The 16335-nt window shown below is 32.7% G+C and overlaps 1 protein-coding gene and 1 long non-coding RNA gene across 2 annotated transcripts in view; both read right to left on the bottom strand.

Annotated features, from left to right (window-relative positions):
- Positions 1 to 16335, bottom strand: part of LOC309661921 — an 859734-nt gene that overhangs the window by 738605 nt on the left and 104794 nt on the right. The gene's annotated exons all lie outside the window — the stretch shown is intronic.
- TECRL (trans-2,3-enoyl-CoA reductase like) overlaps positions 1 to 16335 on the bottom strand; it is a 132122-nt gene that overhangs the window by 41807 nt on the left and 73980 nt on the right. Inside the window, exons 3-5 of the mRNA XM_082463894.1 lie at positions 13417 to 13461; positions 8483 to 8586; positions 1291 to 1406 (exon numbers count right to left, since the gene is read on the bottom strand). Of these exons, the coding sequence (XP_082320020.1) occupies positions 1291 to 1406; positions 8483 to 8586; positions 13417 to 13461 (265 nt within the window). The remainder of the gene's footprint in view (positions 1 to 1290; positions 1407 to 8482; positions 8587 to 13416; positions 13462 to 16335) is intronic.

Genomic DNA, 16335 nt, shown 5'->3' with positions numbered 1-16335 from the left:
ATTTCCATATGAAGATTCCTCAGATTTACTAGTTAAAATCTGACATGTCCCTTCAGAAAACAAAGAAAAAAGTTCAAACATAACTTTCATAGAAAAGCCCATCTCAAAACTCATATCCAGATCAGGTTCCTCTGTTTTTATACTATAAAAGTGCCTAATGTGAAATAAATTTTCATGTAACTGGTTCATGTATTTATCCATTCAGAGCATTATTATTGAGTATTTTTTATAAATCAGGTAATGCGTTAAGCAGCAAAATTGACTGAACACCAAAAGACACCCATTATAGAAATTAAACTCTATAGAGGGAAGGACACAAATGACTATGTAAATATATAATTTTAAAGTAATAAATTGTATAAAGGAAAAACATTTTAGTAACGTATTTCTCATTGAAGGAATAGGAATGGCTAATACTAAGTAATATTGAGCTCTATTTGAAGTTTGAAAAAAATAAAGAAGAGGGAGGCAGTGGAGGAAGGATGGAGGAAGAAGGATGGTGTGTAAGGGCATGGTAGGTATCAGGGCAAGAAGGGTGGTAATTGTGGCTGGAGTACAGAATTAAGAGTGAAGGAAGGACAAATCTGAGATGAGAAATCCAGGAGTCAAATTATTCTCTGTCTTCTAGCATCCTTATGACCTGAATTTTGCTTCTTAATTCACTTAGAGTTTAGTCATTTGCCCAGGTTCCCTTTTTTTTTTTTTTTTTTAAACAAATTGCTAACTCTACATGTCACTGTAGCATCTTGAATGATTATTCTTTCTCTTTAATTTGTTATTTGATATGAAGAGAGAGAGAGAGAAAGGGAGACTATTTCCACAATACGTGAAGAACTATAGTTATATATTCTGCTTTGATAACTGTCCTGGTTAAAAGTAAAATTTGATTTTGTAATTTTTAAAACCTTTTTCTTCCAGTTTATTAGTTCAGTCATTATTTCTTTTCTACGCAATGTTGCCCATGTTTTTAGAGGAGTATTAATATTTTGAGTCCTATATATGGCCTCTCAACTTTGTAATATTAAGCTTTTCTCTTGTTGATTGTGATCATAATTAATTGAAATTACCTCTGTTTAAGGTATACTTAAAGTATTAAGTATATTAAGTAATAGTTCCTGTTTATAAACTTAAAAATTGGCATGCATACATTATTTCTTGTTATCTAAAATATATTACCCTAAAATTGAATCCACTATAATTGCGTTTACAAAAAATATTTATTAGCATAATATCTGTGTACTAGTTTGTCTCCTCCTTAATCTGTATGTTCCATGTATATGTATTACTTACTGTACCACTGGGTGACGTAATCTTCTAGAGCTCTCTTTCATGTCATATATATATGGGATCCTCAAATAAAAGAGGAGATATATTAGCAGAGGTCCTGTGTATTCAGCCAAAAATACCTAAAAAAAGAAGGTGATTTAGATTAAACAGTACATTTTATAGATATGATTAAGATTTACTTAGGACCATAATAAGCATGTCCACAGACTTAGCCTGCTACGTAAATTGGTGAAATGGACAGGTGAGCATCTATTCTTGAAAAAGAACTAAATTAAGTGCTATCGCAAATAGCAAGAAGTCTTCCTTGGAAGAATTAGCCAAGTGTTAAGGAAAAGGACAATCATAAATGGTTAATTTAACTAAAAATATTGAACGTAATGATTTCTTCATAAATAGTACACAGGAATTTTTATTTAATCAAACAGTCATAAATGCATTTCTCATGTCTCTCCAGCCCCATACAAATGAATCTTCTGTGTTAACTGTCTTTGTCATTGAATGGAATGGGAAATAGTTTCTCTTTCTTTCTTTTAATCTTTTTATGGCCATGTCATTTTGAACTCAATTGATTTGACACTTACTCAGATTGAAATAATTTCTCTCTTTTGGAAATTTTAGATTAATTCTAATGAGTCTGAGTGAGTAGTTTTATAAGATTGACTTCTGAATTCTGGAGCTAAGTGGCAACCATGTATGTGGAGAGAGATATCCAATCTACAGAGAGACAATCATAAAAATTGGAAAGATAATTGAAAATGAGACCTTGTGATTGCAGAAAGATAATTGACTTGTTTTCTAATAGTTTTCTGAATCTGGTGACTGTCAGTTATTTGGTTTTATTTTGATGCTAAAACCAGGTTAAAGTCACATTCTGAAAATTTCAGACAGAAAAGCGAAAATAATTTCCCCTACAGGTGTTCAAAGAGAAGAGAAAGAATACAAACATGACAATGATAAATTTGACTGCCATTACTACTTTGCTTTGTCTTTGCCAATTTTCCTCATTTTTCTAAGGTAGGAAACTTGAAGTTGTACATATTTTGCTCAAAAATACAGGTGTTCACATTGATTATTAATTATGCTCTTATCTCTGGTGAGAATTTTGTGTAGCTACATGGTTAAGATATATGATATATGCACATACATATATAATTACATATATATGTATATATACACACATATAAATAGCTATTTATACATGCAGGTTTCTTCAGTTATACTTTTTCTAAATGATATTTATTATCTCATGAGGCAAGAAAGACGTTTATGTGAGGATAAGAACAGTGCAACATCCAATAAATTCAGTATTAAAGCAACATTTTTACTGAGAGAAGAGACTATATTAATTTATGGCATACAACATTCCTGATTATTCAGATATGGAATAAAAATGTTTACCACTTTTGAATGTCTGATAATAGAATCTAGTTAATAATACTCTAGAATAATTAGGATAGTGATTGTTTTATTACAACAAAAAGTTTAAAATATCTATTTCAATACCTCTGACCTAGTCAAGTCAATTTTGAGCAAGTTCTATAGTAATATGTCAGAAATGAAAAGTGTTGTAAACAATAGTTAACCTGACCAAATGTCACTCTTTATTAAGTTATTAAAAATGTTATCACAAATATGAAATTTTTTGGATCAGAGAAAATTAAACTACAATCTTATCTCCATCATCTCCTAAAAAAAATCAGGGGAGCCTGCTAGCTTACAATAATATGTTCTAGAAGACCCAGCATTTTATCACAAATATTGTTCATGCTGAAACATGGGGGTTAAAAGAGTACCAAAGTATGAAGGATACATCCGGACCTGAAAGAACTGGAGGATAATAAGAAATAACTTTTAGACAATGCATCTTTCAAGCAAAATGTCTATTTGGGTGCAGATAGAAGGAATAGAGATGTTTGATTATATTTAGGAAGTAATCAGAAAATAGATTTAGAGTAAAGAAAAACAAGAGCCATGTAGAGAAATATTAATACAACAGACTTCTGAAACAGGAATTGCTCTTCTTCTACCACAAAAGAGAGTAAAAACAAGACTAAAGCCAAAATAAACATACAAACATATATATTTAGGTATACAGCCTAAGCAAAGCAGGTGAATTTACAAAGACTGGGAACTCCATAATCCAAAAGTTTAATAGAGATTCTATATTCAAAATAAGCAGATGCACTTTCTTTTTACTTTGAAGATATATACTACTTTTAAATTCCAATTTATTTCTAACATCAAGTTATTTTCATGCTTCTCCTTATAGAAAGTTCTCTGTTTTAAACTTAGGTGTTGCTTTAAATGTAAAATCCATTATTTCTACTAGGCAAGCTATGTAATTGGGATTTTTGGAACTTCTGTGGAATATTCAAATTGGTATATGTCTAAATTGAAAAGGAAGAAGGCAATAAGCTGTTTAGAGAATATAAATTGAAACATTCAGCTGCAGTTGTTGTGAACTGATTAAGACCCTTGTACTCAGACTGCACTTAATGTATTTCATTCTCCCTTAAATTTTTTTTTAGTCCCGTCATTATTAGGGTGGTGTTGGCTTTACTTATTTTCTAAAATAGCAATTGACAGTCAAAGCAAAATAAATTGCACATCACAGTTGTTAGAAATTGCTGACAAAAATAAAGTAGTGCCAACCTTAATTTTCCAAAGATAGGAGAGCTATTAAGTAAAATTACAAAAACATTTCCCAGTAGTAATATCACTTTTTACTCAGTGAATACTATTGAAGCTAATATGATACTAGAAGGGTTTTTTTTTAAAGAAAAATTAACTATTATATGCATAACATATAATGGAGAATGCTATTCCCATGTTATTCAAACAAACCATCCTAATGAGATCAGCAAGAAAAATTGATCGAAATGTTTTTCATGCTCCAAAGAGCTACTGAGTCACTGAAGAATTAGAAGGTCAAGATGTTTTAAATGGAGCTCCAGAGTAGTGATTGACCTGGGATATGAAGCTTGGTAACAGCCTGATAAAAAGACCAAATCTTATGAGGGTGCCTGAGAATGGAAGTACAAAAAGTATTGCTTGGTATCTTTCAAAGACAGAGGTGGCTCTATAAAATCTCCAGGATTTGGGCTGGGATCTAAAAGAGTTACAATTTAGGAGTGAAGATGAGGCAGAAATAGATCTGTCTTCATAGATACTGAAGCTCAGTCTGAAATCATTTCAATCATGGATTGGAATGAGATGACCTGTACACAATAGTGCATTAGTCCATCTGCAGAATGATAGATTATCTTTGAAAGACAATAACATCATCCTAGGCCTCAAGTTATCTTTAAATTTATTCACATAAATTCACTAAGTCAGAAATATGCAGGTATACAAGGAGTGAAGATATTGTGACCATATCGAAGGACATTGAAAACAGGAGAACTAAAGATTCACATAACAGAATTATCAGTTAGATTTAGAAAACAATCTTTTAATGTTCAAAGAAAAATAAAAGGTTGAGAATTTAGGCAGATATTTGAAAACTATGGAAAGAAAAGTATGAAAACATAATATGACTCCCAGAAGGAGAATACAAAGAGAATAATAGAGAATCAAAAGATGACAAATAAGAAAATATGCTAATTTTTCAAATTAAATATATGTCAAACCATAGACTCAGATAACACATAAACCCAAAGCAGGATAAATAAAACCACAATCATAACTATGTACACCATAATCAAACTTCTGATAATCAAACAAAAGTAGAATTTTAAATAAGCCAGGGAAAAGACTTGAGTACAGTAGACTTTTCAACAAAAACAGTGGGAGTCAGAAGTCAAAATAATGCAGTTTTGTGAAGTAAGGACAAAAATAACTGCCAACATGTATTTTTTTCTGCAAAAGTATTCTCTAAGAATAGAAGTTAAATAAGTTCAATAAATACATTTTAAGATGAACAAGAATTGAGAGAACTCATCAAAGACAGGACCAGAATAAAGCATTAAAAGTGTTTTTAAGGAAGAAGGATAATGATACCAGATGTAAGCTCAGTATTAGAAGGAAAAATGAAATTGCAGTAAAAAGGATAAATCTAAATAAAGATTGGCCCCATGATATTATAGTAGTGGATTTTAACTTTAAAGTATATAATTAAAATATATCACAGTAATAGAAAAGTCAAGAGAAGCCTAAATACCTTAAAGGTATTCAACTCTCTGTGAAGTATTTTCACATTAATAAACAAACAATTTTTATTAGTATTTAATATTTTAAAGATGCACATTGTAATCTCTTGGGTAATCACTAGAGTTAGTGAAAAATAAGATATAACTACCAAAATACCAGAGAGGCCAATAGAAAAGATAGTATGACAATTAATCCATATGGAGTAAGAAAAAAAAAAGCCAAAAATAGATTATAGGACGCATGAGGCAAATTAAAAATAAACATTAATTTTGACAATTAAAAAATAGATAATTCTTTATAATAAAAAACTATGATTAAAACGTAAAATATGAAACTATTAAACTATTAGAAGAGCTCATAAAAGAAAAACTCCTGGGCCTAAGGCTAGGCAAAAGTTTCTTACATATGATAGTGAAGGCAAGATCCTTAAAGGAAAACATTACTAAATTAGGTTGCATTAAAATTGAAAACTTTTTGTACAGCAACTAAAGTCCTGTTAAGAGGGTGAAAAGATTAGTTAAAACTGAGAGAAAATATTTGCAAACCACGTATCAGACAAAGGACTTGTATGTAGAATATAAAAGTTCTCTTAAAACTCAGCAGTGGTCCCAGAGAAATAAAAAACTATGTTCATACCAACACCTACATTTAGATAAGTAGTAGCTTTATTTGTAACAGCAAAATACTGACAACCACTCAAATGTCTGTCAGTGGGTGAATAATTAAACAAACCCTGTTACATACATACAACTGAGTACCACTCACCAATAAAAAGAAGCTAAGTATTGATATACATGCAACAGCCAGGATGGATCCCAAGGGCACTATGCTTAGAGAAAAATAAATGTCAATCAAAAAATATTTGATTCTGTTTATATAGCAATTGCCACATGACAGAAATATAGAGTTGAAAAACAGATTGGTCGTTGCCCCAGGATAGGAAAAAGAGCGTGTGAATACAGAGGGGTAATATGAGGGAGTTCCTCTGTGGGAATGAATAATTCTGTATCTGATTTTGGTGGTGGATACATGAATCTATGCAAGAGATAAATTGCATAGGACTATATACACACATGAATGAATATAAAAATGGTGAAAACTGAATAAGATCTTTAGTTAATAGGATTTATATGATGGGAATTATTATATTATTATAATAAGCCTTTCTCCTAAGTCTTCCAATAAGTTCCATGAGGCAAGAATTTTCTCAGTATTCTGTAACAAACTCTTATTTCATGAAAAATATTATTAAAATCTTAATTTTGACTTTGCTAAATTAAAGAGATTATTTCTCACAAAAAGAATACTTATGATAATGCTTTTATTATAGGAGTACATTTTAATATTTTATGAATGTGCAAGAATGTTATGTGTGGTAAAATATTGCTTTTATTGTATAATTTGGTTGATATAAAGTGGGTGTGATTGCAATATAATGTGTATATTTTTAGCATTTAATAGGACTGACTCATTTGTAGCAAAAGAGTGTGTGAACCATAGGGTTGATTTTACAATATCCAGACTATTTTCAGAGTTCTCTTTGTCACCTAAATGACTTTCTTCCCAAATAAGCTATAATTTTCTAGTACAATTGTCATAGAATTCTACCTTAGCACTTGTTCTCCTCAGTGCTTATCCAAATGCTGCAGCTGGAATTTCTTATGAACTCACAGTTATTGTCGCTCACTCTGATACTACTTCTGTAGACAGAATTCCCTTTTCATCATAAATGTGGACAAAGACTCTGTGAATATTTTAACCTTTGAAAATCAAAATCTGCTAGTCTAAAATCTCTTTTAGCAAAGGTCTGTAGATATCACATTTAAGCATTAAGCCCTTTGCTTATATGATGTATGTATTAGTAGATTGTTTTGTAAACATTATGATATACTTCACAAAGATTCAGGATACTATAAACTCAGTTTTTAGTGCAACAAATTAGTACTCAAAGGCCCAGAAAATCTTGGAAACTAAAGGAACCATTTAACCAAACACACTAAAATAATTATCTAAATACAGGAAGATAATGTATGTTAAAGGAGAAATTGCTGGAAAAGTAAAGCATGTGACAACATTTTGATTAATGAATGGAAACTGGAATTTCTTCTTTTGAGAATTAAATAACAATGTATAAATTATCCTGTGTCTGTAATAATTTTAAAAATTGATTGTTTAACTATAAAGGGAAAACTCAAAGCACTATGCTGGCAAAAGAAAGCCATTTTGAATAGAAAATATTAAAAGTAATCATATCACAAATATGAAATAGAATGTAATCAGAAAAAACTTTAAAAATCTGAACAATATAAAAATAGGTTTAATTTAATTGAATAATAGAATGATTGAACTAGTCAAAATTATTTATCAGATTAACTCCTTCACTGCCTGTCACTAAATATCACATAGCTTCATAGCTTCTTTCTACTGAAAATCCATCTATTCCGTTACTCATGAATACGTCAATACTTGTGAAGTAGTGTCAAGTATTTTACGTTTCTTATTCCTCCTGTTTTTTAATATGGTCTTCATCCTTCTAATGTTATTGGATTCAGTTGCCACCACTTTGAAAACACCTCTTTCAAGAAAGTCAAAAGAATGCCCCACCCCTGACAACACAAAGAAGGCTTACTACTTCACTCTCAGTCTTTAAAATGTCCTCCCCACTGCCTTGGAACATTTTTTATTGAATATTCTCTCTCCCCTCTTTCCAAACAAATGGGTCTTCATTATCCCGAGGCTCTTAGAAAGAAAAGTTGAAGAAACACTATGTAACTGACAAAGCATAGGGAAAGCAGAAAGCCATCGGTCATAAGATAGAGTGACATTTAAAAAGGGATTTATCCTCCTTCTTTCAACCATGTATTTTCATTTCTCCAATTCTTGAATGGAAATTTGACCACTGATCATAGTAAGAATGGAAAATTTAAAATACCTTTAGTACAATATTTTGTTTCACTGTGAATTTATTTGACAGAAAATGTCCTCTATGTCAATAAATTACGTCAAAATGTGGGACATGTTTATTGCATTTCAAATTGATACTTACTGTAGTCCAACTGACTTGTTGACCTAGGTCTGTAAAATAAAGTGTGACAATGGAGGAGGATGCAACACTTTGAATGGTTATGTAGTCCTTCAAAAAGGGCCCACCTTAAACAACAAGGAAATGTCATTTTAATACAATTTCAAGGCATAATGATAAATAATTTTAACGTGAAACCAGTGAAACCTAAGGATGAATTTTACATAGAAATTGCAATTTACAGTAGATCTTTAAAGTAAGATAACATGAATAAACCCATTTTATAAAATATATCTGGCAAATTTTCAAATACACAGTGGTTTCCCAATGCTATTTAAACAAAGTACAGACTACCACTAGCTACTATCATATTGTGTTCTGAGAAAATGTAATATTAGGTGATATAATCAACTATGATACAAGGTATTTTTAAAGTATAATTTTGTGTGCCAGTAGATATACATATCAACTGTTCTATAAATGATTTTATTATAAGATAAATTATTTGGAGTAGAATGATTTTAAAAGTCATTGCAAAGCACCTGGGGATAGGCATGATTCACCTTTTTAAAAGATGGTTATGGGTGCTGTGTGGTAACTGGGAAGAAAGGGAGCAAGATTACTTAGGAGGAAGTCAAACTTCATCAATCAGGGTATGAGGTTTGTTTGGATTAAGATGGCACTGGTGGAAATGTTAAAATTTCATCAATCCCAGACGTATTTTGAACTTAGAGCAGGTTCAACTTGAGAGAAAAGGATTCAGTGAGATACAGGCAGTGCTTATATTTTTGACCTGAGCACTTAAGTGCATTGTAATCTCATTAACTGTCATGAAGAAGATTGAGGAAAGAGCGGGATTTGGGGTGAAAATGTAAATTCTGGTTAGGGTGTACTTAGTGTGTGATATCTATTAGACCTGCAAGTGGGAGCTGTCAAGTAGGTAGTTGGGTAGCTCTGTAGATGATTTAAAAGTCATTAACAGTTAAAGCCATGGGGCATGATGAGATTATTCATGCATTCAGTTTGAAAAGAAAAGATGGAAACTAAGACTGAGATTTCTAGCACTCCAGGCTTTTGAAGTAAGAAGACATATATACCGCAAAGATTACTGAGAAGGAATTTCTCATTAAATAGGAGGAAAAAAAACAGAACATGTACGGAAGATGTGTAAGGGAAATGTTCTTAAAAATAAACACTAGGTAAATCTGGCAAGTGTGTCCTGAAAAATATGTACAAAGATGTCCTTTTTAGCACTGTTTGTAATAGCAAAACATTGTAAAAAATCTTGTGTTCATAAATGAGATATGGATAACTAGATTCTGTTTTATTTAAACAATAGTATACTGTACAGAAAGAAAAATGAGTAGATTAGAGCTATATGTACCAACACGGATGTATCTCACAAGTATATTGCTATTAGTGTTGCTGTTGTTGTTTTTATTTATATTATAGTTTATGCTAATCTATTTGTGATTTATATTATCTCCAGTCGTGTACAAGTTTCATTTTATTCTCTATTATTGAAAGAAAGAGTAAGATGTTAATTTATGACTATCATTAGATGATTTTCAAAATCCAAGACATAGATTTACAATTACAATTATAGGTATTTTAACGTAAGATAAAAATATAAAATTGTTATATATTAATTTTGATAAATACAACATGAATATAATAGGCTATCACTTCCTTGATTAGGTTATGATATATGGCTTCAAAAGAGATCATCTAGGTGGGCCTGAGTTAATAACAAATTCTTTAAATCTGCGTGAAGGAGTCAGAAAGAGGAATACAGAGCTTCAATATATTGACACTAGTTTTACCGACCAGGGTTCTGGCCTCCTTAATCACTAGAAATTGATCAGAGGCCAGACAAGAAATTCAGGTGAGGTTTGATTGGGACCCCTGCTACAGCAGGGGGAAGAGAGAACAAACAAAAGATTTCCTTGCTTGCCCGCTCCCTGAGGTGCGGGCGTGCTTGTCCCTTATATGGGGTGAGGGTAGGGGTGTGTCCAGATATAGGGCCAGAGGGGTGGCTTAGGTGTTTTGCCCACCTCTTAGGTGGTGTTGTGTGCAGGGGGCATGCGTAGTACCCTGCTCTTGCTCACGATCCCCCCGTGTTTGCTCCAGGCTCTTCAAAAGTAGCAGTTGGGTTTTTTGGTCTCTTTGTATCTTCCGTCCAGAATTTGTCCCAACTGCACATACATGAATTTATTTTTAGTCCCATACAGTTTATTTGTATTCTGTTGCTTGAGGAGAGGTGTGTCCAGGTGCAAGCATTGCAGCACTGCAGCAAAGGATCCCAGGCTCCAGCCTGTCTCACTAGGAAGAGTCACTGTACAATTGCTGGCTTAAATTTTCCAGTGGGAGAGGAATATGTGGGCCCAGGAGACCATGCCTAATGGAAGCCCATCCATCTACATGATACTTTGACCATTTAAGACCACTGAATTTTCTGCCTGAATTAACTCAAGTAATACATCTTTTGGGGGCATTTTCTCCCAAGAATGGGCCAGGCACTAAGGTGCGTACTTCTAACCTTACGGGTTTGTCAAGGCTGTTGTATAATGGGTATGGATGGTTGGAGTCAGGGATGGGAAGAGAAGGACCAACTCTACCCATGCTTCAACTTTCTATTGAACAAATCTAATGGTTCTAAGAATTAGAAATTCAACCCTGTACTTCCAGGACATTATGAAGTATATTAATCGCAGTAATAAGAGAGAGCACATTTTAGTTACCAGTTTGTATGACAGATTTATTGCAATAATGACTGCAGTTATTCACCATTACCATAACAACACCATTTGCAATATAACTTTTAGTTCCTTCTATTAAGAGTTGGTGTCTATTTTCCCACCCCTTGAATATAGGCTAGCCTAGTGTCTTGCTTTGACGAGTAGAATGTGGGACAAGGGATCATATCCCAGTTCTAAGCCTGAATCTCATGAATTCTTGAGTGCTTGTGCTCATTTATTTGCACCTCTGACGCCACCATGATAACAAGCCCAGAATACTCTGATGAAGCAGAGAGCAGAGAGGAGTGACTGTAGTCGTGGCCATCCTAAAACGGTCAGTCTTCAACAATCCACCAGTTGACTGTAGCTATTTGAGTGAGATTAGCCAAGCAAAGCCAAGTCCAGCCCAGCTCAGCAGAAACACTGAGCTAAATAAACCTTTGCTATTTTTCACATAAAAATCAATCGCTCACTCTTTTATTTGTGTTTTAGCAGTCTTTTGTGTCAGGAAACTGTAAAGGACTCTAAATTCACATGGCGTCATTACTTATAGTGCAGTCATTCTGGCAAATATATTCTGGCAGCAACTATAATGTAAATATTCATGCCTTGCTTTGTTTTGGTGTTAAGTCTTTTTCCTTAATATTAATAGTTACAACTATGTTCAATGAGGCATCTACCATGTACAAATCATTATAGCATTTTATAAACATAATCGTATTTAATACTTACAAACCTCCCCACCGCCCCCCACACACAAAAAAACATAAGTTAGGTTCTTTATTAGCTCTACTTTATAAAAGAAGACTCTAAACATAAGTAGAAGAGTCAGGTTTAAAATTCTGCATTACTGCAAATAACCTCTTCTTTGCACCATGTCCTGCTTGTATTACTAAATCTATTGATTCATTTTTAAAAATATGCCATCATATTCCTATCAAAGAACACTTGGAGAGTTATACTTTATTCAGATCACACCCTGGAACACTCAACCAGGTATATAAGTGAGGGGAAAGTAAAAAGTCACATTCACCAGAAAGGGTGAAGTAACAGAAATCCCCCAGTCCCATATAGTGTCCTTCAAATTGAAGTTACATTTGACATTGACGCCTGCGGCATTCTCAGTTTTCTTTATATAAGAGTCAAGTTCAGAAAACAAAACCACTATTTCATTTTATGTTATTTCAGTATCCGTGTGTTGAAAGGTATTTATGTGCCTGGCACACACTATGCCCTGCAGAGGCAAAAATAAACAAGACAATGATTCTCTTTTAAACTCTAGCCAGATGGGAATTTGTCTTGAACAACTGAGTTTGGAAAAATGTGAGACCTTAAGAAAGTGTGACTTTTAAGAATGACATGGATTCCTATGTTTTCAACATAGAAGTCTCATAGAAAGATGGAATGTTTAAGATAACAATGAAAACAACAGAATATCTTAGAGAAATCCAAGAAAATCATCATTTGTCCTTAAGTGAATGTGATATCTAAGAAATGATACCCTGAATATTAGGAAAAGCAAAAACTGCAGAAAAATAAAATGCAGTTCACGATTGAATGGAAAAATTTAGATATTGAAATTCCTTAATAGATGCCTCTTGTAGATTTACTATCATGGACCTGAACTGAGTATCCCTCCCAAATTTACATTCTATCCACAGCTTTTATTTAACAAGTCCAAATTTAAGGTCAAGTTGATGCAATGTCAAAAACAATGATTCTAAGCAGGGTTCGCTTTAGTGTGTATATTTATAAATTTTCTGAATGGAGAATAGGGTTTGAAATTTTGAAATACTTGAGAGTTATTAATGGATACAATACTTTCCCTATAATTCATTCATTCTGTTCCTCCTTACCTCCCTTATTCTGCTTTTAAATAGAAAAAAAAGGAAACAGAGCTAAGCTGTATCCCTGAGAATATATTAGGAAGCAGTAGATTGCAGGAATATAGCAGTAAAAGCTTTTGAGACAGAAGGATGTTAGTTCAGATCCTGTCTCCAATACACACTGACAGTGAATGTGTGAAATTTATTTCTGTGAGACTAAAATTCCTTGCCCATAAGAGGGGAACACTACCTTTTTGGGAGGATCAAATGAGATAATATATTTAAAGTATTTATTACAATACCTGCCATTTAGTAAGTGATAAATAAATATTATCTCTTGAGACAGCAAAGGGACTCTAAATTAAATAAATAGATTCGTGAAATTGGTTCTTACCACGTTCTAGCTGCAGGCCCACTCGAGAAGGGCACCACTTTGGACCTATTCAATGAAAAATAACATTTAATTGTAAGCACAGGTGTAAACACATTTTATTTACTTATTTTTTAAATAAATGTATGTATGTATGTATTTATTTATTTATTTATGGCTGCATTGTGTCTTCATTACTTCTTAGGGGCTTTCTCTAGTTGTGGTGAGAGCGGGCTACTCTTCGTTGAGGTGTGTGGGCTTCTAATTGCGGTGGCTTCTCTTGCAGAGCACAGGCTCTAGGTGTGCAGGCTTCAGTAGTTGTGGTACGTGGGCTCAGTAGTTGTGGCTTGCGGGCTCTAGAGAGCAGGCTCAGTAGTTGTAGCGCATGGGCTCTGCGGCATGCGGGATCTTCCCGGACCAGGGCTCGAACCGTGCCCCCTGCATTGGCAGGTGGATTCTTAACCACTGTGCCATCAGGAAGCCCTAAACACATTTTAAAAGCAATAGTTTCCATTGGAAGACAGATTAGATCTCAGGAAGTGAATAAAAATGATCATCCAGTGCCAGAAATGGAGATAGTGGTTATCCTTTGCAGGGTGCTGAGAAGCACTGTGGATAGTTCTGGAAGAAAGCATGATGGGAGCTTTAGGGGTGGTGTTTTTCTGCTTTTTGATCTGGGGACTTTTTAAGTAGTTGCATTCGATTTGTGGACATGTTCTAAAATAAGTGACCTATGACTTGTGTGCTTTTTGAAAATTATTCTTCAGAAAATAGTCTTAAACATCTTCATTTAAAACTGGAGAACTCTGACTTCATTTAAGATTTATTTAACATTAGCATATGAAAGTGGGTTATTTTCTCTATCAGGAGTAAGGCACTCAATCAGAATAATATATACCATTGACTTTTAGTATTATGGGCATATTAATTATAGCAGAATCATCACTTTAGTATCTTCTACTTATACTACTATTATTAATACATAGATTACTAAAAATTCTATCTGGTTAGGAAAATCAAAATACCTTTATTACACACTGCCATAAAAAAAAGTTGGTTCACAATTACCAGAATATAATTACTTTCTCTTAAAACGAATTCTATGTTACTATTTTAAAGTCTCTATTGAAAATTTAATTCTTAACTTTGAAGTACAATTTTAAGCACATTCAGTTAATAAAAAATAAATTAAAAGAGGAGTATCATCAAAAGAATATTCCACAGTTGTTATTTCATTCTCAAAACATTACTTTCTAAAGTGTCAGAGTAATTAATGATAACATGGCATAACTAGACTATTGGGATCAATTCTTTCTAAATTTACTGCAAAAAAGACAACTATACATGCAAGTTCTCATGGACAAAAAAACTCATAAGTCAAAACTTGTAATCACAAGTTAAAAGCTATTTAGGATTATATCTAAACAAAATTTAGTAATAGCGAGGCAAATGAGGAAGACAAACATTTAACTCTGACATTTGATTTTTTTTAATTAGAAAATATGCAGGTAAAGAGACTTTATTTTTGTTTTGTATTTACTAATAATTGTTATTATTTATATAGCCATTTGTTGTTCTGAAATGCATGTTAACATTATCTGTTGAAAAGTATTTATAAATAGCTACCTTTATTATTCATACTGAAAATCTGCTGCCAAAGAAGCATGATGGAAACAAATGCAAAAAGATGTCTACAGTTTTAATTGTTTCCGATTATGGATATTGAAGAAAAGACAAAACTTATGACATTCCATTTATATTTGACAAATAGTCATTGAGCACTTATGATTAGTGTGCATAAGCTGTCAAGTTCTGTCCATTTTAACAATATTCATGTAAGACATCATTTTCAATAGCACTTTATGATGCCTTTAATGGTGGAAATGCCAATGCAAAACTAACTCTATCATTCTAGGCAAATAGATCTGTCTATGAACTAGATGAATCAATACTGGCTGAATCCACAATGATCAGTCAGAGGAGTTAGAAGCTCTGAACACCTTCAGGGAAAACCATGTCCTTCCAACTCTCTCAACAAGGATAAACTATAAATCTACTTATGAAATAAACCCGGCACTTAATGGTTGCGATCTTTGAACACTGTGTCCTAGTGAAAGAGAATTAATAACTGCCTATTAAAGCTATAGATTAGTTTCAGTCATCTTTTCAAAGAACAAAGCATACATTTCTGAAATGCTCTGATTGTTGGGGTGAGATGGAATAGGCTGGAAGAACAGCAGAGAAAAAGACAGTTTATAAAGGATAAAGGACCCATGTTGTACAAGGTTTTTTAGCATATATGAATGGTCTAGAATATTATTTATAATGCTGAGTACATTTGAACTTGGACAACTGGCTCACAGCTGAATTATGACTATGTAGTAGATCTAATGCATCTGCCAGTATCTTAAATTACTTAAGATGTTGAACTTGACTTGTGTAACTCCTGTCATATTCTAGCCATGACTTCGCGTTCTATCCTTGATGAATGGAAGTGTTCATATCACTATGTAGTAACATCCTAAATAAGTAATGTCTGCATGTAATTCAAATATATTTATTTTAATAAGATAGGGTTTTCTAATCTGCTGGTTGTGACCCATTAGTAAGTTGAAAAATAGAATTAATGTTATTTTCAGCATTATATAAAGGAGTAGAATAGAATAGAATAAAGCAGAAATGGATTGTCATGGCACTGGATATCATCTATTAGAATAAACTCTGGATAGACAGGTTCAGTATTGTTTCTTGAACTTTTGTTTCAATAACTTAAATTGTAGAGATACATTTGTGTTTTTATATGATTAATGCACATTCTTTATTCTGAATCATATGGATCTAATATATATATTGTATTTTATTATAAAATAAAATACATTTCCTAAAGCTCTGTATTATAGAGCTTTTTCATAAAAATTGGCATCAGTGATTGAATTAAATCCT

The sequence above is a fragment of the Balaenoptera physalus genome (assembly GCF_965194825.1).
Source record: "Balaenoptera physalus genome assembly, chromosome: 5".
Taxonomy (NCBI): domain Eukaryota; kingdom Metazoa; phylum Chordata; class Mammalia; order Artiodactyla; family Balaenopteridae; genus Balaenoptera; species Balaenoptera physalus.
This window is presented reverse-complemented; position numbering and strand designations above follow the sequence as displayed.